The sequence below is a fragment of the Drosophila pseudoobscura genome, chromosome 4, assembly GCF_009870125.1.
Source record: "Drosophila pseudoobscura strain MV-25-SWS-2005 chromosome 4, UCI_Dpse_MV25, whole genome shotgun sequence".
Lineage (NCBI taxonomy): Eukaryota > Metazoa > Arthropoda > Insecta > Diptera > Drosophilidae > Drosophila > Drosophila pseudoobscura.
Window position 1 is genome coordinate 6,234,794 of NC_046681.1, and position 27,763 is coordinate 6,262,556.

Here is a 27,763-nt window from a genome sequence, read left to right on the forward strand (position 1 = left end):
ACAACCCTAGACCGTAAATGACATTCGAGAAACTTGAAAATCGTCTGACGCAGATATTTTTCTTTCCGTTTAATGAAAATTTCATTTTTGTCTCTAGACCTAGATCTTTTCTTTTTCCATTGCAACTTTTAACTTGTCGGATGGTTTTCTGTTTTTCTGGCTGGCTTTTCATTTGCAGTTGCTGTAGAAAATTGCATTCAAGCTGCCTTTAAACATTTTCTTTATCGAATCTTTATTTGCTGAAGAGCATTTTGAAATATTTTTTATGATATTTATGTGGTCTTGTAGTTGAAAACTCTAATGTTACATTGGAAATTTGCTTGCTAAAATATTAGTTTATTAAATTGTAAACTGAATTTAAGAAAGTCTAAAAACTCTTTAAGTTTTTGGAGAATATTCTGCTATATTAAATTTATATTAAATTTTACTTTGTTAAATTTACATAATTAAATTTCCAATTAATAAACCAATACAAAATCACATAAAGTCCAATTACGTTTTGCATAATAAATAAAATACCCAACAGCCAAACAATTTTTTCGCTTTTAAAAATAAGGTGAGTCCAGCATTTTTAGCTATTTTATTTTTATAATTAATTCATGTAAATATAAATAACCTTAGCTAATCTATAAAATAAATTTCGTAAAGTCTCGGGCAACATATCAACTGTTTGTCTCTTGCAGAATCGTAGTAATCGTTATTTGTCTCACATTTGGTTGAAAGGGAAATTATTGTAGGGGAAATTCTCCCTGGTGGAGCAAGTGTGGTGAGTTTTCCTTTGGCCTAGGTTGCCAGGCAGCGGCTTTTCCATGTAAGTCAGTAGACAATTTATAGAGACATTAATACTGATTTTGTTTTGGAATATAAAATGGGGAGAAGAATGTTTGTGTAGAAATTTAGGTACAAAATGTATGGCCAAGATTAAGCTGAAATGACTTTGAGTTTCTTTATTCTAAGACAAGGTAATGCAACTTTTTTGATATAAGATATCAACAGGTGTAGAACAGAGAGAAGAAGGGAAGTAATAGTTATATAAAACGTACTATTTTAGTTTAAAAATAAAAAATTCTTTTATACCCAATTACTTTAGTCGAGTACACCTATTCAAAATGTCGTACACGTAACTTCCACCTGTTCCACCTGCAGAAAAAATTGAGTTTCTCTTAAAGATACACTTCACAATAATTTCTAGCTTAATAAAACGATTTCTGAATAATAACTTAAAGCGGAATAAAACAATTTTCAAGTTTAGCTTCAATGTCAAGACAACATGTTGTATACGTAATTTTCTCGGATAATAAAACGGGGGAAAATGGCAAATGGAAAGCGTGATTCAGCCAGCTGTAATGATTCCCAACAAACAACAAGAAATTCATGTAAGAAAAAAAATCAGAAAGAAAAAACGAAGAAAAAGCCAAGAACAGACACTCGCAGGAAAAATTCGATTCCGACAGCCGAAGACACGAAGAAACGAACAAGCCGTATGCGCCCAATGCGAAGACATTGAAAATTGGAAAATATACGCCTACCAGAACATGCGATAGGCTGTTCCCGTTAAATAATAAATAAATACGCGACGCACCCACACCCACACCCACACCGACACCAAAACCCGACAGCCACCCACCCATCCAGTTGTAATGCGCAGTGGAGTCTCCAATAAGTATGCTATGGAAAACAAATGCTTGACATGACTATATAGAGGTACCTACTCTATGTATCTCCTATATATATGTTGTGATATTTTTCCTTCTTTTTCTTTTATTGTTTCCCGGCGACTGCGCATATTTTCCTTCTATTCATATACTTTTCCTTTCTTTTCTTTTTTTTTTTGATTTTGATTTTTCCCACTTTGCTCTCATTTCCATTTTTTTTTTCTGTTTGTTGTTGTACCTTTAGTGAGAATGGGTCGTTATCTTTCAATTGGTTGGCGATTGTTTGGAGTTGGGAGTGCAAGGAACTCACCTCAGTGAAGCAGGAAGTTGGGAGCTTTGATGGAAATTTTGTGGAATTAATGGCATGATTTTTACATAACTGAATGTTTAAACATACCCTGGCAACGACTTTGATCATAAGATAGTGGCCGATAGCTTGTAAGCTTTACGTCTTCTGGAGCCTAAACAGGGGAATCAATGAACATGCTTTGAAATAACATCAACCCAAAAAAAATATGCTCTGAGAATCTAATTTGATTTAAATATTTATACGCATAGATGTGACACCCGAGAATGGAAACTGTAGAAAATAAATACGGGGTTTCACTTACATTTTAACATTTAAATGAAAATATTTGATCTAAATATATTTCCCGTTTAAAATATATATATTTAATATTTAAATTAAGTATTTCCTACAAATTTGATAGTACATTTATTTTAAAGTGTTTTATATTTAGATTAAATGAAGACTTTATTTATTCTATTCAAATTAAAGTGAAATTGATTTAATTTCATAGTGATTGTATTTCAAAATAAAATATGTAAATTAAATATGGGTGTGTAATTTTTCTCTCAGTGTTTCCGTTTTGAGATACAGTACACGTGGGGGAAGACTTTGACAGGCCTTAGCCACCGGATTGATATTTTTTCGCACCAGTAACACATTATTTTGCTAAAGAAATGCCCCTTTTTTTAAACAAAATCAATTTTTCCATTACACGATCCTGCTGGAAATAACGTAAGCCCTTTTTGTAATAGAGTTGCATTCCGCGCACCTCTCGTCACGCATTTTGCGTTGCAGCTTGCCATTATGCTACCGGTCTGTGATTAACGTGGCTGTAATACCCACTAAGTGCATGCTTTTGACTTTGCTTCCATACGTTTCAAAGTCATTAGGTGGGAATGCAACCCCTTTCATACAATATATACTTATGCATATACCCGTGTACATAGATACGAGTACGAGTACTATTAGTACCTATGCGGGTATGTGTGTATGCAGGGACGAAGCGTGGTCATTATGCGGCTGGTTATTTTCCACATTTCATGGCTCAAGTGCTTATTTGAGCACACCATCGGGGGTCGGTAGTCCTAGAGCCCTATAGGGCCAGACGCCTTCGAGTTTCGAGTTTGTTTTCCGTTCGTTTTTTTAGCTTTTCCCAAGAAGCACTTAAAAATCGACACGGTATGCTGTTATTTGTTATTTGCCGTTTGCAAAAATTGCTTACTTGCAGTTGGTCTTCGTCTCCCGACCCCAAACACCGCACCCCCCACCATCTAGTATCTGCAGTTTTCAATCAGCCTAATGACAGAGGCAGTACGAATTTGCTTTTTAATTAAAGGAAAATACCATTCAACATTGTCGAAGAGCAGACACTCGAAAAAGTCCAACTATTCGCAAACTTGAACAAACAGAAAACAGAGAGGAATACACTCGTACAGACAGCGATAAAGAGATACAAATGGAGAGGGAATAGAGGGATAGAGTCATAATAACAATAATGAACAAGTTTGCCACTTCATTTTGAATGGTCCGGCAACGTTGTGATAGCTACTTAGTGCCAATATTAAAATCCAGAGCCACAATATCCAATGCCAAATTGCAATCCAAAAAGATAAACAGCAACAGTAGACAACTGCAGTGGCGGCAGAGGATCGAAGAGGAGTACCAGGGGGGAGAAGGTCCTGTAAGAAGCTATGCAGTGGAAAACCCAAGTTAATCAGCATTTATGGAAGATTTTACAAAAACTTTTGATACTCTACATGGATACACGTCAAAGGTAAAGGGTACTATCAAAAGTTTGACGAGTTTATGAATAAGTGGAACTGGGAAAGTATTTAGATGATATTGGAAATGACTTTCCTTAAGGCATAAGGCATAGGCTGCAATTACTGTTACTATTTTATATCGTAAGGAAAAAAGATGGCGAACAAAAAAACTATAGACTTCCTTGTGCTCGGACAGTGTTAACGTATTTATATTCTATATTTCTATAAATTGTGCAAGTTCAGCTTTTGGCATTTGCCAGATTTAAGTGTATCTTAAAAACTTCTTGCCATTTTTTGAAATATTTCCCTTTTCCCATTCTGAAAGGGCATTCAAGTATCCTTCTTGAAAATAACAATTTCCCATGGACTCCCGTTTTCCGGTCTTTCTTTTTGGAAGTAAATAATTTCATATTTTTATGCTGAAGCATTTATTTGCTTAGCTCACTGGCTGTTTTGGCTGTTTGGTTGCTTTGGTTGTAATCTGCCAAATGTACTGGTACTCCCACAGAGAGATGCCTCCTCCGCCACTCGAGCTAATGACACTTTATGTGGCCAGGAGTACTTCAGTCCTTCGGCCAGGACTGCCAGACCACTGGCTGTCCTGCTGCTCCAGTTTGGTGTCTGGATAATGTGCTTTATGCCCCTTGTGTCTGTGGCAAGCTCTCCCTCAGGGCCCAAAGGCGTAAGCCCCAAGAGGCGCTTAGGTCTGTGGATGACCCTTGAATGCGGTTTCTATTTTTGTTTTTTTCTGCAAATTCTGTAAACATATATATTGATGTATCTGTAGTGTCTGTGGTCAAGTGCTGATTATATTGAGTGTTGCAAATGTTGAAATTGTTGCCTCTCTGTTTAACCTATTGTTAAACTCCATTTGTGCGCCTATCGTTTTGCATCTACGCGGTAAGTGGCTCGTGCCTTGAAGCGTGGGTGAGGCGTGTCCGGTGTTTTTGCAATTTTAAACACTTCCGCCGCACAATTCAAGAAGAAAATAAATTAAAAAATTTAACTCCAACTCCCACTCCCACAGAGCCAGACCCCAAGACCATTTGTTGTCCGCACATAAAACTTTACCATGTAGCATACAACGTACAGGGTCGAGGAGCTGATGATAAGTAAACGGGAGTAGGAAGTACGCGCTGGCTTCGGCTTTTGTCTCTGGTCGGCGGGGTGTGGGCATGGAGGAAATTTTACTACCCATTTATAGCTCTGGCAAATGGTCGAGATAAGAATTTATAAAAAAAATCGCGTACGAGTAGGGAAAGGATACTAGGAAACGGGATACAGGGGGGTCAAAGGGACAGATCAGCATGTACACGTGAACGAAGAAGATCACCGGTCAGATCTTTGTCGGCTGCGGTATCGCCCATTGGCGAGAACGCCCACCCTACCATGATCCTTCAGGGCCACCTATTAATCGTCAGGATCCCTCCAACAAAGACTGCGGTGGGTCACATCTCCGTTTTTCGAGGTTGCATGGTTCCGATATAATCTATTTATCCACGGTTCATTTCCAAAACTATTTTATTTAAACAATCCATACTTCTTCATTTAAATTCCTATAAAACCTAACGCTAATAGAGCCTAGTCCCTAATATAAGCCTGCTATTCGGTATCGTCTTACATTTATAGGGTATTACTAGTATTAAGAGTATCATAGGGGCGAGGTAGCGTATAAGGTTCTTAAATCTATAAAAATGATTAGTAGTAGGTATAGATAAAGGCAAGAAATAGGTACGTGTTCATCATATGAACAAGGAAACGTCATATGTCATTACGGTACTTGGGCAGTGCCAAAACCAGACAAAAATCGGGTATATGGAAAGTCGTTTAAAGGCATGAGTACTACGTGTGTAAAACCGTGATCATGGTTGAAGACCAACGAATAGTTACCGCACATTCATTCTTTTCAGATTGCTTACTTGTTTTTTTTTTTTTTTTTTTATAATCACTTACGAGACGATTAATAACTTTGACTCCCACGCAGAAAGATCTTTCGTTGTGTGTTGGATGAGGTGATTTGATGGGTGGATGAGTATGATGATGTGTGTGATTGTGATGAGTATCTGCATAGATGATGAGATGAATGCGTGGCAACCAAAATCAAAAACTGTAAAAATAATTGGTATTAATACACTACTCATTTGTTCAAGTTCGACTTAGCCCATGGACAGGAATTCCCTTTTTGTTTATACCGTATTTACTTGGCTTTTGCACATTTTTGCCGTATCAAAAGAACATTGTTAAACAGAAAGCGGCTAAAAAAAACAGGGTTTCGCATATCGGGTCTAATTTCGAAAGAAAGATAGAGAATATAACTAAATCCGATGCGGGTTCGATGCTTCCCGGCTGGAGACCGAGTTCCTACTCGAGGTCTGAAGGTGGCACACGATTGTACCGGGCGCAGGTAACATCAGCTGCTTCCGATGCCAGGGGTCAATGACCGCGGTCCATCTGCGGCGTGAGGTTAGGTACACTCGCACACTGGATTGCTCGTGGGGGGGGACTGGTTTATTTGAAGAGTCACTCAGCTCATCCCCATGGGTCGAACGTGTCCAGGCGAAGATTGCAGAGCACACCGATCGGGTTTACTTGAGGAGCAAGTCCATGCCCTCGGCTACCGACCGGTGGTACGGGCACGTGGCCAAGAGGTCTCCGGGAATAACCAATCCGTATCTTCTAGACCAGCGTTTCAATACGTAGATACTAGTGGTGCTAATCCTACACGGAAAGAACAGAACATTTTTCAACGGGTCGCTGCAGCTGGGTGGATAATTACCTCAACAGAATTGCACCACTGTTTCGAAAAATGTTGATACACTGGGGGCGCTCGTTTCCAAATGGTCGAACGGCTGCCCCAGTATTGGCGATATATAACTGGCGCGTCCACTCAAATTCAATGATCACTTTGAGCCGCACTTGGCACTTGCACTAGGCTTTGACTTTGGGCTTGACCTTGTTTAGAGAACTGGGTCCGCTCAAGCAGACTTCTTTTTTCCCTGCCGGTCACTCTGACGGCCACGAGGTAAAAAAGACAGAGGCTGGGACTACTAGGTACAGCAACCCACGTTTTTTCCACACCTTCTATGGTCTTTTTCTGTTATACAGAATCCAGCCACAGCAATATTTAATGAAATATAGTGCAAAGCAGAAAAATTGCATATCTTAGTGTTGCCACTTGGTCGCAAAACAGCTGATACTCTATGTATGGTTAAAGCTCACAAGCTCTGCAACTCGAATTTTTTTTTTCTTCTGCCTAGTTTTAGGCTGTAATTTTGGGAGTTAGCCGTTCATAATTCAAATAAACGGCACGACAAGCGTCGAATATTACACCCCCCCGCTGAAATCACACTTTGGGGTCTTGCTAACCAAAGCGTGATCCACACTTGGAGTGCTTGATACGATTTATTGTTTAATATCTTTTGCGTGATATTTACCTATAAAGCGACCCTGGAAGTCTTCCAGCTCATAGTAGCTGTTCCCGAGTCTTTTCTTAATGCGGGCTTTCCGAAACGTAGGTGCCAGTTTCGCATTAAAGCCTTTCACAAAACTACTCTGATCAAAATTTCGTCTATAAACTTCTTGACCCACTTGAAAGTTTACTTCTCGGCTTCGAAGATTATAGATATTTTCGTTTCGAACATGCTGCTGTTTCATTGCTTCTGCAGCGGTCTTGCGAATTAGCTCGAAGGAATCGTCGCGATCAAATACCACAGTTCGGTCCTCCAACATACTGAGGTTTCGTAGGAGTTGATAAGTGGAACCGCCAGTAATCATGTTTTGGCCAAAAGCAACACGATATGGGCTACTTTTGACGGCTGCATGCACACTGGACCGTAACGCACAAGTAATGAAGCTAATCTGCTCATCCCAATTGGATTGATCGGGCTTAATGTACGCTTTGATAGCAGCGAGTACTGAGCGATTTACCCGCTCTGAGGCATTGGTTTGGGGAGCGTAGGCGGCGGTGTACGAATGTCGAATTTGGTATTTCGCTAACAGATCATTAAACTTGTGTGACTTGAATTGAACACCGTTATCTGACACTATCACTTCCGGGACTCCAAAGCAATGAAACAGGTCTTCCTCCATGAACCGAATTACGGCATCCGCCGTAAATTTCTTTACCACTTTTAGGAAAGGAAATTTAGAAAAATGATCGAGTACTACAAAAATGCCTATATTTCCAGATCGACTTCGGGGGTACGGACCTAGAAAATCGACATAAAGTTTCTGAAATAGCCGAAAGGTCTCTCCTGCTTTGCCCATTGGAGGGCGTAGAGGACGATTGGGGTGCTTACAACATTTGCACACTTCGCAATGGTTGATAAAAGCTTTTACATCGCCCACTAAATTTGGCCAATAATAGAAGCGTCGAACTCGTTCTAGCGTCTTATTGATCCCACTGTGAGAAGCTAAGGGATGTTCGTGGCCTTGTTTAAGCACTTCTGTCACCAGAGCTCTGGGAACCCACAGTTTCCAGCACATGTCGTCACTAATTTGCTCACCAGTGGCGTGTTCAGCTCGACGATACAGAAGGTTATCCATTACTTTTACATCAGGTAAACGATCTGGATTAGCTTGAATTTTCGCAATGAGTTCCTGATAGTCAGTGGATTTAAACGCTTCCGATTGAAGGTCCACTAGGCTATCAATGCCAATATACGATAAGTCTTCGGTATGCACTCGTGATAAGGCATCCGGAACGATGTTCTGACTACCCTTTCTATGAAAAATCTTAAAGGTGAAGCCTTGCAGTTTCAGGGCCCATCGAGCTAGTCTCGAGTTTAGGTCAGCCTGTGACATCAGCCATTTTAATGAGGCATGATCGGTAATAATGGAAAACTGATGCCCTTCTACATACGCTCTAAATTTCTTGACGCACATGACCGCTGCCAAACACTCTTTTTCGGTTACGGAATAATTACGTTGACATTGGTTCAATTTGCGTGACATAAAAGCGATGGGTACCTCGTTGCCATCTTCATCTGATTGCATCAGGACACCACCCACTCCTGTGTGACTCGCATCACAATGGATTGAAAAAGGAATGGTAAAATCGGGACTGTGCAACACAGGAGCGTTACACATCTGTGATTTTAAGGCATCGAACGCGATCTGTGCTTCATCGGTCCATTCAAATTTTCGCTTGCTCTTAAGTGTATCTGAGATTGGCGCTGCGATACCCGCATAATTTTTTATGAATTTGTGGTACCAACCAGTGAGACCTAAGAACCTACGGACTTGTTTCACGGATCGGGGGACCGGAAACTCTTGAATCGCTTGGACCTTCTCCACATCTGTCTGGATCGTTCCGTTGCCTATAATATGTCCTAGGTATTTGATCTCCTTTAGGCAAAATTTGGACTTCTCCACGTTTATGGTCAGACCAGCTTCGCGTAATCGGGCAGACAGGACATTGAGGACTTGAATATGCTGCTCAAAGGATTCAGAGATCACCAACAAATCGTCTAGATAAATAAATATCTCATTTCGTAGAGATGGCGGTATCACTTTGTCCATCAACTTGGACATCGTTTGGGGTGCATTACACAACCCAAAGGGCATGACCGTGTACTGATACAACGGGCGCCCTGGGATGGTAAACGCCGTTTTTTCACGAGCGCTTACTTCCAGCGGAATTTGCCAATAGGCATCCTTCAAATCGATGCTTGAAATGAACTCAGCTCGAGGAAGCCGACTGAGAATGCCATCGATCAATGGCATGGGATAAGCATTCTTAACAGTGACTTCGTTCAGTTTCCGACTGTCGATGCATAATCGCACCTTTCCCGGTTTACGAACGAGGACCACGGGTGACGACCATGCGCTATCTGATTCTTCGATTACTCCAAGAGCTAACATTCGGTCTACCTCTACGTACATTAGCTTTTCAACGGCTGGAGACACAGCATAATGTCGTTGCTTTATTGCCTTTGCGCTGCCCACTTCAATATCGTGCGACAACCAGCCGGTTTTTCCCAGACCTTGCTTCGCAAAGGAGGGAAACAAGTTGACCGTCTCTGCTAACTGCGCTTGCTGATGCTTCGACAAACACACATGTAACGTACTATCAAATGCTAAGCTTGACACCTCTGGACTGGATGATTTATTGGCTAGAAAAGCAGGTAACAAATTAAAACGAGACCAGAAGTCTATGCCTAGATATAGGTCTTGCGCCAAGGATGGGACTACAAACAATTTCAAGACTTTCTTCTGGCCTTGAAAACCCACTTCGGTGGTGACCTTGCCAATTATTGGCTGGCTCTGCCCATCCGCCGTACGTACTGCTGCTCTCCCAGGCTTGATCTGGTTCGGATTCTGAACCAGGTCGGCCGCAAACTTCCCACCTATGCAACTTATGGATGCACCGGTGTCCATCAGTCCACTGAGCGTCCTTCCCAGTACGGTGACTTCCGCATAGGGTCGCCAGTCCTTAGACGTATTAACGACTGACGCCAATACGTTAGAGCGCTCGGTTTTGACAGTTTGCCGATATTGGAGCAATCGCTTTCGAGATCGAGTCGGTAATGGAATTCGGTCCTCACTTGGGGGTAAAATACAAGTGGGTGAAGGAATGTCTGAGAGTTTTTTTAAGTCAGGGAGTAATGGAACTGTCGAAACGTCCATTAAATGGTGTTCGTTGCTTTCGAACTGTTTGGTTTGCGTGCACCTGTCGATTGTGCACGGCTTGACGAGTTTTTTGGATCGTTGCACCTAGAGCACGACGGTTTATACGTATCCCGTTTGCCACAGCCGTAACAAAAGACGGTGCGATCACCTACGCAGTCTTGATACCGATGCCCCTGACAACCACAGTTCCAACAGGAAAGGGTTACTGCAGCGATATCTAGCTGTTCTGTTTCATCGACCTCATCGCCTTCCTTGTCTGTCTGTACCACAATTTCATGCACCTGTCGTCGTATAGGATTACGCTTCGGCTCAGCGCTGCCCATAGGCTTAGCCACTGATTGCAAAAACCGTTCGCGAGTACGCACTATGTTGCGCAATTGTGCTACTGACAGAATGGGAATGTATAAAATTTCATGTTGGATATCGGCCAAGAGATTCGACTTTAGCACTTCCAACAGCGACATTTCGGACATGGGGTTGACTAGTTTGTCGGACAAGGTTACAATGGCTTCGTAAAATGTATCAAATAGTTCGTGCGGCTTCTGCTTTCGTTGCACTATTGCCGTACGAATTTCCAGATCGGTACGCCCATCTCTAAATCGAGTTTTTAAGGCTGTACTTAGCTGCGGCCAGGTCACGGATGGTACGCTTTTATGGTAACGCCAAAACCACTCGCTCGCACTGGCTTCAAATAAATAAATGGCGTTTCTGGCCACTAGATCGAGATTACCCTCTAAGGTCTGCTTGGTTAGCGCTTCTATCCGATATATGAAATCTTCCACCGACATGGACGAATTTCCGGAAAACCGCACCTTCCATCCTGCGATTATTTGTCCAATCCTATCTGGTCGTAGTCCCGCTATCTGTTGGGATCCCCATTGGGTTACCGAGACATTAGACTCATTAGCCTGATTTATCGGGGCACCTACGGACTCTCGAGTTGGTATTTGGAACAACTGTTCGAAGGTTTGATTTTCTCCACTAGGCTGTGAAGATCCAGCAGCTTGGTCATTCGGCGGCTGTACCGTTGGACTTGCCAAACGTTGGAATCCTATTTCCATAGTCTGAGTCATTTGAGTCATGGCTTGAGACAACAACCCGATTTGACCCATAGCGTCCGTCAACGCCTGTGCCATTTGAGCCAAGCCTGGGCTTGCTTCATTCGCTGGCTCGCTACTCTGAACTGGCATGATTGGTACACCGACTTCAGTTGGACCAACGGAAGGTAAATTGTCAGTATTCGCAGCTGGACCTGCTGTCACACGCTGTGATCTGGTTCTCATTCGAAGCTGAGAAGACTCTACGTTCGAGGCGGACGCCTGCGCTACGGCTAATTCCTCAGCTAAGCTAGGAGCAGATGATTGTAGGGGCTTGTTGCACGCCGGGCACACGGTCTTTTCACCTCTTCTCGTATTAAAACACACTAAATGAAATACGTGGTTACAACTTGTTCTTAAAAGCTGTGTCCGATATTCTACCTGTCTTACGCAAATACAACAGATAATATCGGAATGGTCGTTTTGATCAATCTCGTCAAAACTCCAATCCAATGACATCCTATCCTAATTTTACTAATATATGATTTTCTTTTCTACTCTCGATTATTAACTTTTAACGATCGATATATCTACTCTGTATCCACAAAATTCGGAAACCATGCAACATTCGTCTAATAGGAGTGTGTCCCCCACTGACTCTGGTGATATTATTAACAATCAACAAGCAGTACAATGAGTCATCGGATGAACTGGGACCGTTCGGTAGTTCTACACCACTGACGGATATCCGAGCAATCCGAAACCCTGACAAACCGATGGCCCTCTACTTATACTGTAGGTCGCAAAAACTGTAGGTCGTCCAGAACCACAATACAGTAGAGCCATTCCACCTACGTCTGTCAAACAAAAAAAAACGGAACAACAATAGAAAAACTGAAGAAGTAGACAAGGTTATGCTGACCCAGGAAATATACCATCTCCGATTCTATTGCCTTCGTTCGCGGGCAGGCCGTAGCTCTAAACCACTGACTAACCTGATCCAGGCCAAAACGGCAGACAATGATCAGCAACGGTATGGACAAGTTCATCCCCCAAACAACACGCTCCCATCTTGGTGGGTAGGCAGTAGAGCTAATCCACTTTGAAACCTAAATCCGACCGAAACATTAGAACGCGCTATTTAGCGGAGTGGCCTATCCGGACAGATACTACAGGTTCGTTACTATGCCTAGTAATTTGATTAGCCTCGAGCGCGGGGCTTTAAAGTCTTTTAGAAACTGCTACGCAATCCAGCTACTTGAAGTCAATCACCCAGACAATGCACGACCATGTATATCTGTTGGGAATTAATGGATGAAGGAATAAGTCTCGTGCCACTGCATTGAGATGCAGCTCGCATTGGTGTTGATGACTTTATAAAACTTTCTTGGTCGGGGCAAGCCGAAGAAGGGCCCCACGTTGGGCGCCAAATTTTTACAAATTCTTTACGAAACCCTGCCATAAAATCGGGACAGACTTTTCGAACCAATTGCCATTTAAAATTTGTCTTTACCTGTAGCATACAACGTACAGGGTCGAGGAGCTGATGATAAGTAAACGGGAGTAGGAAGTACGCGCTGGCTTCGGCTTTTGTCTCTGGTCGGCGGGGTGTGGGCATGGAGGAAATTTTACTACCCATTTATAGCTCTGGCAAATGGTCGAGATAAGAATTTATAAAAAAAATCGCGTACGAGTAGGGAAAGGATACTAGGAAACGGGATACAGGGGGGTCAAAGGGACAGATCAGCATGTACACGTGAACGAAGAAGATCACCGGTCAGATCTTTGTCGGCTGCGGTATCGCCCATTGGCGAGAACGCCCACCCTACCATGATCCTTCAGGGCCACCTATTAATCGTCAGGATCCCTCCAACAAAGACTGCGGTGGGTCACATCTCCGTTTTTCGAGGTTGCATGGTTCCGATATAATCTATTTATCCACGGTTCATTTCCAAAACTATTTTATTTAAACAATCCATACTTCTTCATTTAAATTCCTATAAAACCTAACGCTAATAGAGCCTAGTCCCTAATATAAGCCTGCTATTCGGTATCGTCTTACATTTATAGGGTATTACTAGTATTAAGAGTATCATAGGGGCGAGGTAGCGTATAAGGTTCTTAAATCTATAAAAATGATTAGTAGTAGGTATAGATAAAGGCAAGAAATAGGTACGTGTTCATCATATGAACAAGGAAACGTCATATGTCATTACGGTACTTGGGCAGTGCCAAAACCAGACAAAAATCGGGTATATGGAAAGTCGTTTAAAGGCATGAGTACTACGTGTGTAAAACCGTGATCATGGTTGAAGACCAACGAATAGTTACCGCACATTCATTCTTTTCAGATTGCTTACTTGTTTTTTTTTTTTTTTTTTTTTATAATCACTTACGAGACGATTAATAACTTTGACTCCCACGCAGAAAGATCTTTCGTTGTGTGTTGGATGAGGTGATTTGATGGGTGGATGAGTATGATGATGTGTGTGATTGTGATGAGTATCTGCATAGATGATGAGATGAATGCGTGGCAACCAAAATCAAAAACTGTAAAAATAATTGGTATTAATACACTACTCATTTGTTCAAGTTCGACTTAGCCCATGGACAGGAATTCCCTTTTTGTTTATACCGTATTTACTTGGCTTTTGCACATTTTTGCCGTATCAAAAGAACATTGTTAAACAGAAAGCGGCTAAAAAAAACAGGGTTTCGCATATCGGGTCTAATTTCGAAAGAAAGATAGAGAATATAACTAAATCCGATGCGGGTTCGATGCTTCCCGGCTGGAGACCGAGTTCCTACTCGAGGTCTGAAGGTGGCACACGATTGTACCGGGCGCAGGTAACATCAGCTGCTTCCGATGCCAGGGGTCAATGACCGCGGTCCATCTGCGGCGTGAGGTTAGGTACACTCGCACACTGGATTGCTCGTGGGGGGGGACTGGTTTATTTGAAGAGTCACTCAGCTCATCCCCATGGGTCGAACGTGTCCAGGCGAAGATTGCAGAGCACACCGATCGGGTTTACTTGAGGAGCAAGTCCATGCCCTCGGCTACCGACCGGTGGTACGGGCACGTGGCCAAGAGGTCTCCGGGAATAACCAATCCGTATCTTCTAGACCAGCGTTTCAATACGTAGATACTAGTGGTGCTAATCCTACACGGAAAGAACAGAACATTTTTCAACGGGTCGCTGCAGCTGGGTGGATAATTACCTCAACAGAATTGCACCACTGTTTCGAAAAATGTTGATACACTGGGGGCGCTCGTTTCCAAATGGTCGAACGGCTGCCCCAGTATTGGCGATATATAACTGGCGCGTCCACTCAAATTCAATGATCACTTTGAGCCGCACTTGGCACTTGCACTAGGCTTTGACTTTGGGCTTGACCTTGTTTAGAGAACTGGGTCCGCTCAAGCAGACTTCTTTTTTCCCTGCCGGTCACTCTGACGGCCACGAGGTAAAAAAGACAGAGGCTGGGACTACTAGGTACAGCAACCCACGTTTTTTCCACACCTTCTATGGTCTTTTTCTGTTATACAGAATCCAGCCACAGCAATATTTAATGAAATATAGTGCAAAGCAGAAAAATTGCATATCTTAGTGTTGCCACTTGGTCGCAAAACAGCTGATACTCTATGTATGGTTAAAGCTCACAAGCTCTGCAACTCGAATTTTTTTTTTCTTCTGCCTAGTTTTAGGCTGTAATTTTGGGAGTTAGCCGTTCATAATTCAAATAAACGGCACGACAAGCGTCGAATATTACAACCATTCGGTTGTCTGACTGTCTGTCTGCCTTTCTGTGTGTCTGTCTGGGCAATAAACAGGAACAAATTTACGCGCTGCTAACATGCAACTTGTGGCTTGTAACTTGAGTCAAGGTTTTTCTTTGGGAGCATGCATACGTACATATACAATAAAACCTGCAGCTGGCATTTTCTGCCCCATCTTTTTGTTCCACCCAAGAAGCAATTTCATATTATTGTTCCACTCGAGCAACTTTGTAATTGAAATCAAAGTGTGTAAACGGAGCCCCAAATCAAATCACATGGACACCACTTCCAGCAAAAAACCCTTCCTTCCTGCCATCCATCCATCCATTGATCCCCCATTGAACTAAGAGGACAATGGCGGCATGCATACTCGTGTGCGAAAGAGTTGGCCATTTCTTTTGATTAAAGTTGGCCAACAATTAAACAGTAAATGTGTAACTGCGACTGTGACTGTAACTGGAAACTTTTTGTGAGAATTGCTGAAAAGTGTTTACCATTTGACATGGTTTCTGGAGTATCCTTTCACTTGATTGGGTTTCAGTTTTGTGGGGGGAGGCTAAACAATGACTAAGGGGGCGTGTATTCAACTTTGTTCTATTGATTCTCAATTGTTCTATTGTTCAGATACTTTAATTGTTGAGCCAAATGTAACTGATGTGGATTTACTAAAGGATTTTGAATACAGAGATCAATGCTTATTTGTTCATAAATGTTTATGAATTTAAGAAATAATTGCCTTGATAAATATGGGTCTATTCTGATCTTTAAAGCCAAGGGAAACCTTTTTGGGGTAGCTCTGTCCCATTTAAGATTCAATCAAATTTTAATCGAAAATTAATCAAAGCCCAAATTTGATTTTAATTCCTAATTGAACCTTGAAATCGATGTGCAAAAAATGTGCTTGACAAAATGCTCCTCATGCTGCCTGTCGCATTGAGGGCATTAATTAATTTCATATTCATTAGAAAATCTATAATTTATTTGAAAATAATTTGAGCAACACAGCATGCAAAATGGAAGCGAAATCATCTTAATAGTAAATCTCAAATCAATTTGCCCCAAAATGCTGTTACATGCACGCATACACCACCATACAAATATATATATATATATATATATATATACATATAGAGAGAGGCACGTGCAATTGAGCAAACTATAATCACAGGAATTTATCTAAAGCAGGCAGTAAGCGGAGGCTGGAGTACGAGGGAATTTACATGAACTTTGGTGCACATTCGGTGTATTTGAATCTGACCATCTTGCCACTGTAGGCGGCCCACAGAGATGCCTCACATGGATATAGGCGGCTCAGGAACTGCAATTGAAGACATTTGTCATGCCCCTGACGGAACAGACGGGGCAGAGGACGAGGAGACGATGACGGGAGGCCTAAGCAACTTGGTTAATTATAATGGGTGCGGCTTTCTAGTGGGGGGGAGTACAGTGATTAAGGGCCATATACTCGTGGCAGCAGGCTGGGGGATAGCAGGAGGCTGGCTGCCAGCAAATTGCAATTCCAAGAGAGACGACGACGACGACGACGCACCGGAAGGAAGTGTAAAATTCAAATATGACAAATGACATGAACTTAAGCGGCTCCTGCCAGAGAGCCACAGCCAGAGGCAGTAACGGTGCGCAGGGGGTACGCTCTCCACCAAGATTTATTGTATGGTCGGTATATGGAAATTATTAATATCGTAATATCTGGGCATAATTTGGTAGATACTCCATACCGGGCAGGACTCCTGTGCAAGTCCTTGATGGGGCCTTAATTAGTATTTTGTAATTTATCAATTTGTATGCTGGTCAGACCCAAAACAAATATTTTGATGACCTTTAGATTATTTAACGATGTGTTTTTCACTGAAGTAATATAACTGTTTCCATTCACAGCATTTTCATTGGTTTATAAACCGTAGTTTCGACTTGGAACAACAAAAGTTCTCCACAAAACAGTCAAATTTGTGTGTGCCATCGGTTTTTCCAGTAAAACCATCGGTAAAAAATATATCGTACATCTGTAGAGGTCCAGGAAATTGTTCAGCTGCTAAATTGAAAAGAGCACATCTGGAAAATGGAATGGAATGGAGTCTGAGAGAATCAGATGCAGACGACAATTGCATTGATTAATATTTGATAGTCAAGGACTCCCTTTGGTTGCATAATGCCAGACGCCAAATTGGCTTACGCAAGCTCTAGGAGTTGTGTAAGCCAATTGTACAGAAAATTAGCATTGAATTCCACACAGGGAAATGAAGGGGAAAACTCGTTTAGGTGAAAACCAACTTTAAGCAAGGCCCAAGCCAAATAGTTTCTTGTTAATCGATGCCTTTCGTGGGCCTCCAGGGACCCAAGTACCTTCCAATCAGTGGCCTGTGAGTCTTGGAGATACCACAAGTTTCTCTATAATTGAGATGCCAATGGAATGCCACCAGCGGAGTTTGAGGACAATCCAACATGGCAGCAGCGTTTCGAATTGCTTTGACCAGGTTGCGGTTTCACACAGAGAAACGTCACACACACACACATGACCTCCTCCGATTCGATTGTAATCCCAGGAGCGCCTCTGGCAAACAAACGCAGATTATAGGGCAAAGAAAAGCAACAGAAAAACAGTAGAGGCAAGCCACAGAAAAACTATAGAAAAAATACAGAGAAAAAACTGGCAACACGATAACAATAAAAAGTGGCTGCTGACACAAAAAAAACAAAAAAAAAAAACAAATAGAATAGGAACTCGACGACAGCTCTAAAAACAATTTGACATTTGGCCAAAGAGCGAACGAGAGACCCTCCGACAATGGGCATAAAAAATTAGTGGGTCTGGCCAGAAGCGAGAGAGAAACTCACGTTATCATCCTAACGCCATCATCGAGCGACCTGACGGACGTTGTCAACACCCAACACAAGGACATGGCTCAGTAGAGGAGTAGAGTAGAGTAGTGCAAGACAGAAGTCCTGCAGTCACACAGGAGTCAAATGAACAAGCCGCCTATAAGTTGGCAAACACGAAATCAAATTCTTGGCAAAGCGACAAGCTTTGTGGCCATAATAATACGTGACCTGTCTGCTTCTGGGCCATGGTTGCGCCATGGTTTCCATTTCTTAAAGTCAGCAAATGATTTGCTTACCAAAAGGCGGAAAGTGAAGGACCAAAAAAGCAGTGTAAACTTGAAATGGAGAAGAGAAGTGTGGTCCTGCCGTGTGTGCGGGGGTTTACTTACAAATTGATGTGAACTTTTTCACATGTTTCCTTCCACATAAAACTAACACACGCAGGCCATTCATCATCTTCGGCAGGAGGCGGCAGGAACGGCAGGAACGGCGCTGAATATTCCATTTTCCTAAGGACTTCTCCTACTGCTGGCCACTAAGAACCAAATGGGATAAAAGATACATTTTTATAGACGTGTGTGTATGGGATTTTTGTGTGTAAGTTTACAAGTTGCAGCCTAAGGCTACTTGGCTTGTATAAAGTTTTTTTGGCCAGTGGATAGGAAGTGCACAGACAGCACAGTGGTTTGGAAAAGCCTGTACATTATGTAAATACGTTCTGATGGTAAAATAGTATAGCAAATTGAATTTTTAAGAAAGAAACGATGGACAAATGGGTTTCCATGGTATGGGTTTCCGAATGGGTTACAAATTAATGATGTCAAGGAATGATTACTAGCTCTGTACAAAAGAAGAGTTTTTCGGTTCTTAATCTTAAGCTGCGCCATTTTGTTTGTTTTTTTTTGTGGGAGAAACGACCACTAAGTACCACGATAAGTTTGATAATTACTATGGGAACTCTGCTGAACATCCTGGACTCTCAGTTGAGGTCACTACATCCGATCGAGAGAAAGTGCGAGATGGGATCAGTGTTTTCCATTTTGACTGATCACTTGGTTATGAGAAAGTTTTCCGCAAGATAGGAGCCACTTTGAACCCTTAAACCACTGTAGCTAGCCTCTCGGCTAGCATGCCGGGCACCGACAGGCCCCAGACTTATGGCTATCGTAATATGAATGGCAGGAAAGCACACACACACACAGAAAATGTGTTGCCCGAAAATATTGTCTAAGTGAAAAAGTTTTCACATATGATTTATTTATTTGATGTGCCTGTGCAGACCCCTAGAGAGGGATAGCAAGCAAATTATAAAGATGGTTATCACATCCTGGCGATTAGTTATTGGATCATTTACTCATTGATTGATGGTTAGGTGAGGCACTGGGCCTGTAATTGGAGAATCGGGCAGGACGGGCAGATGGCACTGAATAATGGAAACCATTATGTAATGATCCTATTTTGGGCAACCTGTTGGGGGACCGGAAGTAGAACTTTTTTCACCGCATCTGTAAGTTGATTTAAAGCCATGACACTACCCACCCACCCGAAAGCTGACAAATTTTATTTCCGCCAAAGTCACGCACCAGGGAACCCCACTCTGAGCACCCAGCCGCTGCGACCCACATTTTGACACAGGGGGGGAAGGAATGAACCCGACCAGCAGCTAGCTGGGCTCCTTTCCGGGCAAACATTTATGCGAATTGTCTTTTGTGCGCTTCATTTCGCATAAACAAATCTCGACCGTTGTATATTTATACCGGAAACGTGCAAATAACGCCCCAGGGACTAGGCAAAGTGGAGTTCTCTTCACGTTTCGCCATGTTCCAGTGGGATCCGGGGGGTTTTCTGTGCCATATTGTCACCATTGTTGTGGCCGGGGCTCCTGCCACCTGCGTCGCTCAGATTTTTGTTTTGTAATGCCCTCCTTCGTTTCCTATACCCTCCCTGGAAGCTCTCCAGTTTTCCTCCTTTTTTTATTTCGTTTGCTCTCTGTCTCTCCGCGTTTTTTCATCAACTAACTACGGTAGAGCTGGGGAAAAAATTTACTTGACGTTTCCGTTGCAGTAAAAACACATGGCCAAAATACAAATAAACAAACATGATTGGCAATGAATGGGAAAGTACTTTAGGGATGAAGCGAATTTGGGGTACTCTTTGGAAGGTTCTTTGGAGGATCGGAAGATTTGCATAAAAACGGGAATATTCATAGATCAAAGAAGTAAAGTGTAAGGAAGGGCAACCTATACAGTGGATGAGGTAACGATAAGGAGTTCTTCGTTTCCATTGATGCCATTTGTTTTCAGATATATAGCTTATTCAACTGGGTCATTAAATAAAGGAGGGTGCAGTAGAAATTCTCTTCTGAGAAGTTGAAATCTTGAGACAGATGTCCTGCATACTTCTCCCCCAGTCAGGGTATACACAGCAGTCGTTGGTTTATACTTTTTATAGTCTACTTTTGGGCGTTTCGCGCTTTTGTGTGCCCCACTGCGAGTGTTGTGTCCCCACTATGAGTGTGTGTGTGTGTGTGTGAGTGTGTCCTGTGTCGCACCAATGTTTGTGTGTGAGTGCACGGTAGCTTAGTGCGGTTGAATGGATGGTTGGATGTTTGGTTTGTTGCTTGGGTTGGCTTTTGTGTGCGCCTATTGTCAAATTGAATTGTAATAGACACGTTTTTGCAAAAGCCAAGTGTGAGAGTGCCAGTGCGCCCGCATTTGTGTGATTGTTCGTATCCATGTATGGGATTGTTGGCGGCTGTATGGGTGTCTGCATCTGTAGGAGTATGGAGTGTGGTTTCCCTGACACTTTATATTTACAGCTGCGCTCCGTCACGCTCGACCAGAACTGGGCCTGGGAGCCAGTGGCCCCTGCCATCCCACCAACCTGAGGCCCAGACTAGACCTCCTCCAACCAGAGCTACAACCAGACCCTGACTAGAATTGTCAGTAGCCGTAGTCCGTAGGACTTAATTTTATGCATACGAAACCGTATGCGGCGTCTTTCGTGCTCATAAAAAAATATTATTGCATACATTTAGGCGGTGGCTCCAGTGGCACTACCATTGCACGGCCTGGCCTCCACTGTCTGACTGCCGTCCTCCGCATTTGCATTTTCTTATTTAAATGTCGACTTTTAAACGACGACAAATTGTTTTGACGTTGTGTCGCTTTTTGATTTTAAAAAATGCTAAGAGACAACAAGTTGAAAAGCCCCTGGTTGTCGTCTATATACGACTGTATATCTGTCCATATGTCCCCGGGTCTGTCGTGTGTGTAGCGAGTGGAAAATGGGTTTTTTGTGTTTCGGTTAAAGGCTTAAAAGCCTGGCCTGCAGCTCTTTGTGCGGACAAAGAAAATGCATAAGAAAAATTTGCTGGTGTAAGAAAATATGTTGAAAATTTGTAGCAAAGAGGAAAATTAATTTTAAAAATATTTTACCATGGGAAACATCTATTGAAATTGTATTAAAATGTTAAACAAAAGAAACAGTATTAGGGTAAAGTGATTAGAGTGTGCCCGAGGAGGAATTTGTAACTGAAATGGGAATAGAAAATGATAGACTAGTTGTTTAAAGCTACGCCTAAAGATCAATCAATATTCATTAAAATAAGCAAGAATTACTAAACGCTAACTTGCTCTATAATCCGGGCTCACTTTATCTCCCGACAACCCAAAAGCCATTCTAATTTATATCCAATTCCCGCATAAAATATTCTCGCTACAAAATAACATTATACGGGTCCAAAAACTATGCAAATTTTATGCAGCGACAAATCCACACTGACAGACCAAATTTCTCAAATATTCCTTGCCCAATTAGAGTTCAATTTTTCGATGAATTACGCCCGGACGACGCCGCTCTGCACCACTGCCCTGCCTACGTGCAATTTACAGGCCCATATTTTAGCCCAATTAAAATGAAACTGAAATCCGAAAAGCGTAAAAACAGTAAACAACATTGTCACTTAATTTAATCACATTTATAAAAACCACTAATTGACTTTTGAACGTTAATGCTCGAGCACCATTGAAAATGCCAGGACACACACACACACACACACACACACGGATGCCTCCACATGGTCACTGAATGAGGGATAGTTCGGGTTCAGAAAGGGCCAGGGTATAGGGCCGGGGGGGTGTAACAAAATGTTGCCATAATTGGTATTTTTGATATGGACACAAATTTTCGTTTCGGAGGTCATAACCTTCTGGCACTCTTTGTTCTCTTTTCCAACCCCTGCTCTTAGGGTATGTGTTTTTGGGGCTAATTAAATTATTATTTCCCACAAAATGTCGGTTCGTGGGTAGGAATCTACATCTACATACACATATACATATGTATAGCCATATGCATACAGGCATAGTTTTGAACACAGATGAGGCGAAGCAAATAGCACTTAAGATTAAACCTTTTGCTAATATGACATCTTCTTTTTATCCACACACAAAAACTAATTAATGTCATTTTGTTTACAGTTTTCATGTTTCATATATTCTTAAATTTAGCAGCACTTTGGTTTAATTTTTGGCAATATCTAGCCGTCATTTGGGCCATGCGGCTTCGCTTTCAAGGCTAAAATTATGTATTTATGACAGAATGTATTTATCACAGAATTTCATGTCCTCCAAATATTTATGTAGGAAAATATTGTAACCCAAATAAAATATTTTAGTCGTCGAAAGCTCAATTAATTAACTCGATATGTTGTGCTCTGAAGCTAATTAATTGATTTCCGTACTGCTATCAAGTGAGTGAGTAAATGCCATTTTATAAGTACATCTGTTCATGAAAGAGGCACTCCTCTTTGATGGACAAAAATTGGATTTGTGTGAGCAGCTTGAATAGAACATATGTACATATATTCTCCAATAAATACCAAAATCGTTGGGTATTAATGTCCATTAAAAAGAAAATTCTTGAGTGGCAATATCTCACACAATACCTAAAAATATTGATAATATCCTTGACAAAAATATTCAATTAAAATACTCCTGTAACTTTTTACAAGTTTTGTCAATATAAATATGACACAATATTTGATTTGCACGTATTTTCTTTGCCAATTTGTGTCTCTCGACTGCCTTGGCTGTCAACCACTCTTGCCGCCGCTCTGTTTTGGCCTATTCTGGCAATTTATTTTAATTAATATTCAGGCAGTTAGCTGTAGCTACTCGGATGTAAGCTTGAAAACAAATCGGTGTGATTTAGGGCCAATGCTGTGGCTGCTAATTGCCACTAGAAAAATGTCATGACAGAGTGACTAAGCTGAATGGGGGATTGGGATTGTGATCACAAAACAGTAGTTGACATATATAGTAGTCGTTGCCATGTTATCGAAAACATCGCGAACCAAAGCGATTCGGGCGTATTCGGGCATGGAAAAGCGAGGGGAGACCTATTAAATGGTGGAATCTTTTGATTTAGAAGTGAGATAGATGATCATTGAGATTATAGATGTCTAAAGAAATATATTATTTTTATATTATATATTCATCAAAACCACAGCTATGCTCAACATTTTACTTTAACATTTTTGATCATTACGAATCCTGCCCTCAGTCAGACTTGAATCACCCTGAATCACTAAGAACCGAATGCGAGCATTGCGGAGTGAGCGAGAAAAAAAACCCGAAAGTTACGTTAACTGCTTCATTATTTTCGAATACCGAATCCCACCGAATCGATTCAGTTGCCTGTTCAGGCAGGGCTCTATCCTATATCTCCTAACTTTCATAGCGCATCTCTTGCAGATTTTCAGATGTAGCCTCAACCATTGACACTTCATATATTTTTTTACCGACTGCACATTTCGTTTATTTTTCACACGCTATCAGCTTTCAATGAATTTTCATTTATTAAAACAAGTCTCTTTCTCTCTCTCTTCTCTCTCCTGTCTCTTCGCTCCTTCTTGCTCTCTGCTTTCTGCACCTCTTCCCCTACAACTTGTATGTTTTTCTTTCTTTTTCCAGCTCAATGTTCCGTCACACACTCGAACCATGTCTCTGGGTTATTCATCATGACTTTACGTGCATGGGTGTATGGGTGTATGGGTGGGATTGCTTTTGTGTATGTGTGCGTGCGTGTGTGTTTACATATGTCTGGGTGTGTGTTAACACGCAGAATGTCAGTGTTTTCTCCTTTTCGTCCTCACCACCCACCACCCACCACTCACCTTGCACTGCCGATTGCCAATCAATGTTTGCGCAAAAATATTTGCCTCTCTCCTTTTTTCCACACTCTTAGCCAGATCTCTCTTCCTGGGGATTGTCTTTATACCGAGTAGATTGTAAAGCGTATTTGGGTTAGGGCCTACAAATCCGAATACCGACAAATCCCAGAAATGCGCTAATTAGTACAACACTAATAATGGACACCCTCTGTTAGCCGGAACATTAAGGCTAGGGAAGTCTGCTTTGGTTCAACTGGAGCACTCCTAGAGAACCTGTGGCACTTACACTTTCAGAATCCCATGTTGTCCACTGAATAATAGGTATCTCATTTGTCGATGTAACCCGGCTTCATCGTTATCTTTTTTTTGTTCGTATTTTCTCGATAAATCTGTCTAGGCTTGAAATGCACGCCATGCCGCTCAATTGCAGTGGATTAAATTATTAAAAAATGGTCGGGGCAAGCAAACAGGAAAGAGCGAAATATCAAAAATATACCCCGCATCGAGTGGACAGGCCTGGATCGCATATCCCAGCTGCGAGGTGGGTTAAAAAGTGCGTGACGAGACTTTAATTTGATTAACATTTAAATTATCCGTGAGCTGATGAACAGGAGCCTGGCAATGAAAATATAATTATATCATTACTTGCCGCAAAATATATAATGCCTTGGCCTGGCCGTCTGTCAATTTCCATCCCGTAGCCCATTCAATTTCCACGCTTCTTCAAGCTTGAAATTTATCCACAGAAAAACAGGAAGAACGAAAGAAGAAACTAAATCGCTTAAGGGCCAAGTGGCCCTCGGGCCAACCGAAGCACAAATAATAATACAATGTTTTTTTGTTCCTTGCACGCCATTTTCATATTAAATAAGTTTGTATATATTTCCTGCTCTGACCAGCAGCTCGTTCTACGCTCCGTCCCGTTACGTTCCCTTCGTTTCGATTGTTTCACCTGAGCGACAGGTGGAAAAGTTCACAGCGCTTTAGCTGTCTCTTTAAACTCCTCAACGGAAGAGAGAAAGGACAAAAAACCAAGAGCAAAACACTGGCACAACTTTGGGCATTTAATTAAGCATAAATCAGCCCGGGGCTAGCATGAGGATCTGCATTGGAACTTGCTTTATGAACTTGAGAGATGTTAGTGTTGCGGATGGCAGCCAATAAAACGATGAGACTTGGCCTAAAAAATGGATTTATTTACCCATCAAGGCGAAAAAGCAATACTCTTGGTAGTCATAGGGGGGAAAGGGGATAATTTGGTGGAGATTCAGACAAAGAGGAGAAGGAGAAGTGACTTATCTACAAGAAATCCTTTTAGTAGAGCACCATGCAGTGACTTTAAACAGATGCTTGATCCGCTCGAATCCCTGCCATATAACCCCCATTCCAAAATAACCTTCACTAAGCCACATGCAAACCCAAAACTATTCCATAGACAAGAGGGGCTAAGGAGGAAGCCTCTTCAATGAAATTCAAAATCAAAAGGCCTCAAAGGTGTTGGCTACACACGAGTATATGGCAGCTGTATGTGTGTGCAGCTGTGTGTCCTCGTTGGACCGTCAAAGTAGACATCCAATGCAAACGCCCAGAAGGATACTACTCGCAGTTCTGAGAGCGTCATGCTGCGAAAAGGACACACTGATGCTGGATGCCGGCTGATGATGCCCATGAATGCTTGCTTGCGTATGTTTTGATTTGAAGTGTTTGTGTGCATAGTAGGGGGATTATTCGAGTGTGGAGTGTGGGCTGATGTAACTTCTAACATTTCTCCCACAAAGATCTCCTTTGTGGGTTTGTGGGGCTTAGTGGGTGCTCATTAATGGCATGCCATAGTGTGCGTGTTGGAGTGTAGTGGCGGGGAATTATAAGTAAAATTGACCTATAGTGTGCTTTGATTTTAATGCTGCTAATGAGTTAGCGATTGTCAGTAAAGCATACTTTTAAACCACATACTAAACATAGATTTCGCTGCAATAAATGCTGTTTAGAACCTCAATATATACTAGTATATGAAACAAAGATTTTGCTTGTATCTTCACAATACTCAATCGACCCACTCATTCGGATTTACATAGATATCAGAGATTGTGCCACGCAGCGACTTGAAGCCCTGATTGAGGGGCACTGGCTTTGGTCGCTGCGACACGTTCTGAATCCATTTTTCGAAGGCCTCATCCGCTTTCTTGAGGCGCAAAAGGTTCTCTTGATGGAGCTTTTGAGCCTCCTTTTGCTGCTGCTGACGACGCTTCTCGGCCTGCTTGACTTTTTCCATCTCCCACTCCTGCAGACGCCTCTGGGCGGCGGCATCAAGACGTGGAGCTGCAGCAGAATTATTCTTGTTCTTGGGACCATTCGGGGCGGCTTTCATGGATGATTTGGACGTCGACTGCTGCTGGGACTTTTGCCAGCACCATTGCTTATAGCGCTCCTTGGCCAGCCGTTGACGTTCGGCTGCCTTTTGCAGGCGATCCTCCTCCTTCTGGAGTTCGGCCTCATGCTTGTAATGGTGTTGTGCGCGCTTCGCCGATAGCCAAGTGTCGTAGGCCTCTTTGACCGGACGCTCCAGCTTCAGGACCTTGATCGTCTGGCTGTATGTGGGAGAGTATGCCCCCGAATCGGTATCGGATCTCGATTGAAGTTTGAGCGAAGGAATGTATGGATTGTTATCAATTGTTGAACTGCACATCGAAGTGGTGGAGTCTTTTTCCAGCATTAACTCCTCCTCCATTGTGATAGGCATTACCTCTTCATATTGCGACGAATTTGAGGAACTTGCACTCTCATTTTCCTGCGGAAAACAGATTGCTTGCGTTTCGGTTTCATTGGTTCTCTGCGAACAGTAGCATAGTGTGGACCCATCCGTTTCGTCCATGAAATTGGCGTCACAGGACGAAAGGGAACTGTCCACATAACGTAATGTGCGGGGATTCCCAATGGCAGGAACGAGTTTGCCATCGTCATAGGTTTTGATGAAGGTTCTGGAGGATTTGGCACCTAGGAGCTGTGCATCTGTACCGTGTTCTTCTGCATTCCCTTGGGGGCTTTGACTGTCTAGAGCTTTGGGGCGATTGCCACTGAATATCTCGCAATTAATCAGAACGCCCTGGTTATTCAGGCGACCCAGAAAGGCCATGGTTCTAGCAGCATTGGAAGGCGAATGGGGTGTTATTGTAGGATTATTGATAGGTAAGATCACTTACGTTATTATAATCAAAAACTATTTGAATACGTAGTCTTTGGGGAGACTATTTTATGAAACCCTGAAAAGGAATATCTGTTTGTTGTGGCGTGTTTTGATGTGTGTTTCTGTGTTGCTAACGATAGACTGGAGAAATGCTGTGAAACATTTCAATAGTATACTGTGACAGCAAAACAAACGATTGCTTGGTAACTGAAATAAATGTTCTTTTAAGAGTGATACGTAGTGTGCTTTTTAAATTTCTGGCCAAGTTTTTCCGAGCCAAATTTGAGGTTGGGTTAAAATAAAATTATTTATAAAGAAAGCACAAGTTACCCTGATATACCTCCATAGGTGTCAAGTTTATGTCAATGCATCAATAAGTCATCTATTTTTATACCCGATACTCAAAATGAGTATTGG

General features: G+C 42.1%; 1 protein-coding gene and 2 long non-coding RNA genes across 3 annotated transcripts; all 3 read right to left on the reverse strand.

The window, feature by feature from the left end:
* Window positions 1-6,001: 6,001 nt before the first annotated feature.
* LOC117184100 (uncharacterized) lies at window positions 6,002-6,879 on the reverse strand. Its single transcript, XR_004469309.1, has 2 exons — window positions 6,484-6,879; window positions 6,002-6,425 (listed from the first exon to the last, which is right to left on the reverse strand). It is a non-coding gene; the product is annotated as an uncharacterized lncRNA (long non-coding RNA).
* Window positions 6,880-14,111: 7,232 nt separating this feature from the next.
* On the reverse strand, window positions 14,112-14,990 carry LOC117184155 (uncharacterized). Its single transcript, XR_004469396.1, has 2 exons — window positions 14,594-14,990; window positions 14,112-14,535 (listed from the first exon to the last, which is right to left on the reverse strand). It is a non-coding gene; the product is annotated as an uncharacterized lncRNA (long non-coding RNA).
* An 11,046-nt stretch (window positions 14,991-26,036) lies between these two features.
* On the reverse strand, window positions 26,037-27,522 carry LOC4816492 (coiled-coil domain-containing protein 34-like). The gene is made up of 2 exons (XM_001356044.4): window positions 27,363-27,522; window positions 26,037-27,299 (listed from the first exon to the last, which is right to left on the reverse strand). The coding sequence occupies exon 2, from the start codon at window positions 27,293-27,295 to the stop codon at window positions 26,207-26,209; it is 1,089 nt and encodes a 362-aa protein (XP_001356080.2). The 5' UTR covers window positions 27,296-27,299; window positions 27,363-27,522; the 3' UTR covers window positions 26,037-26,206.
* Between the last annotated feature and the right edge of the window lie 241 nt (window positions 27,523-27,763).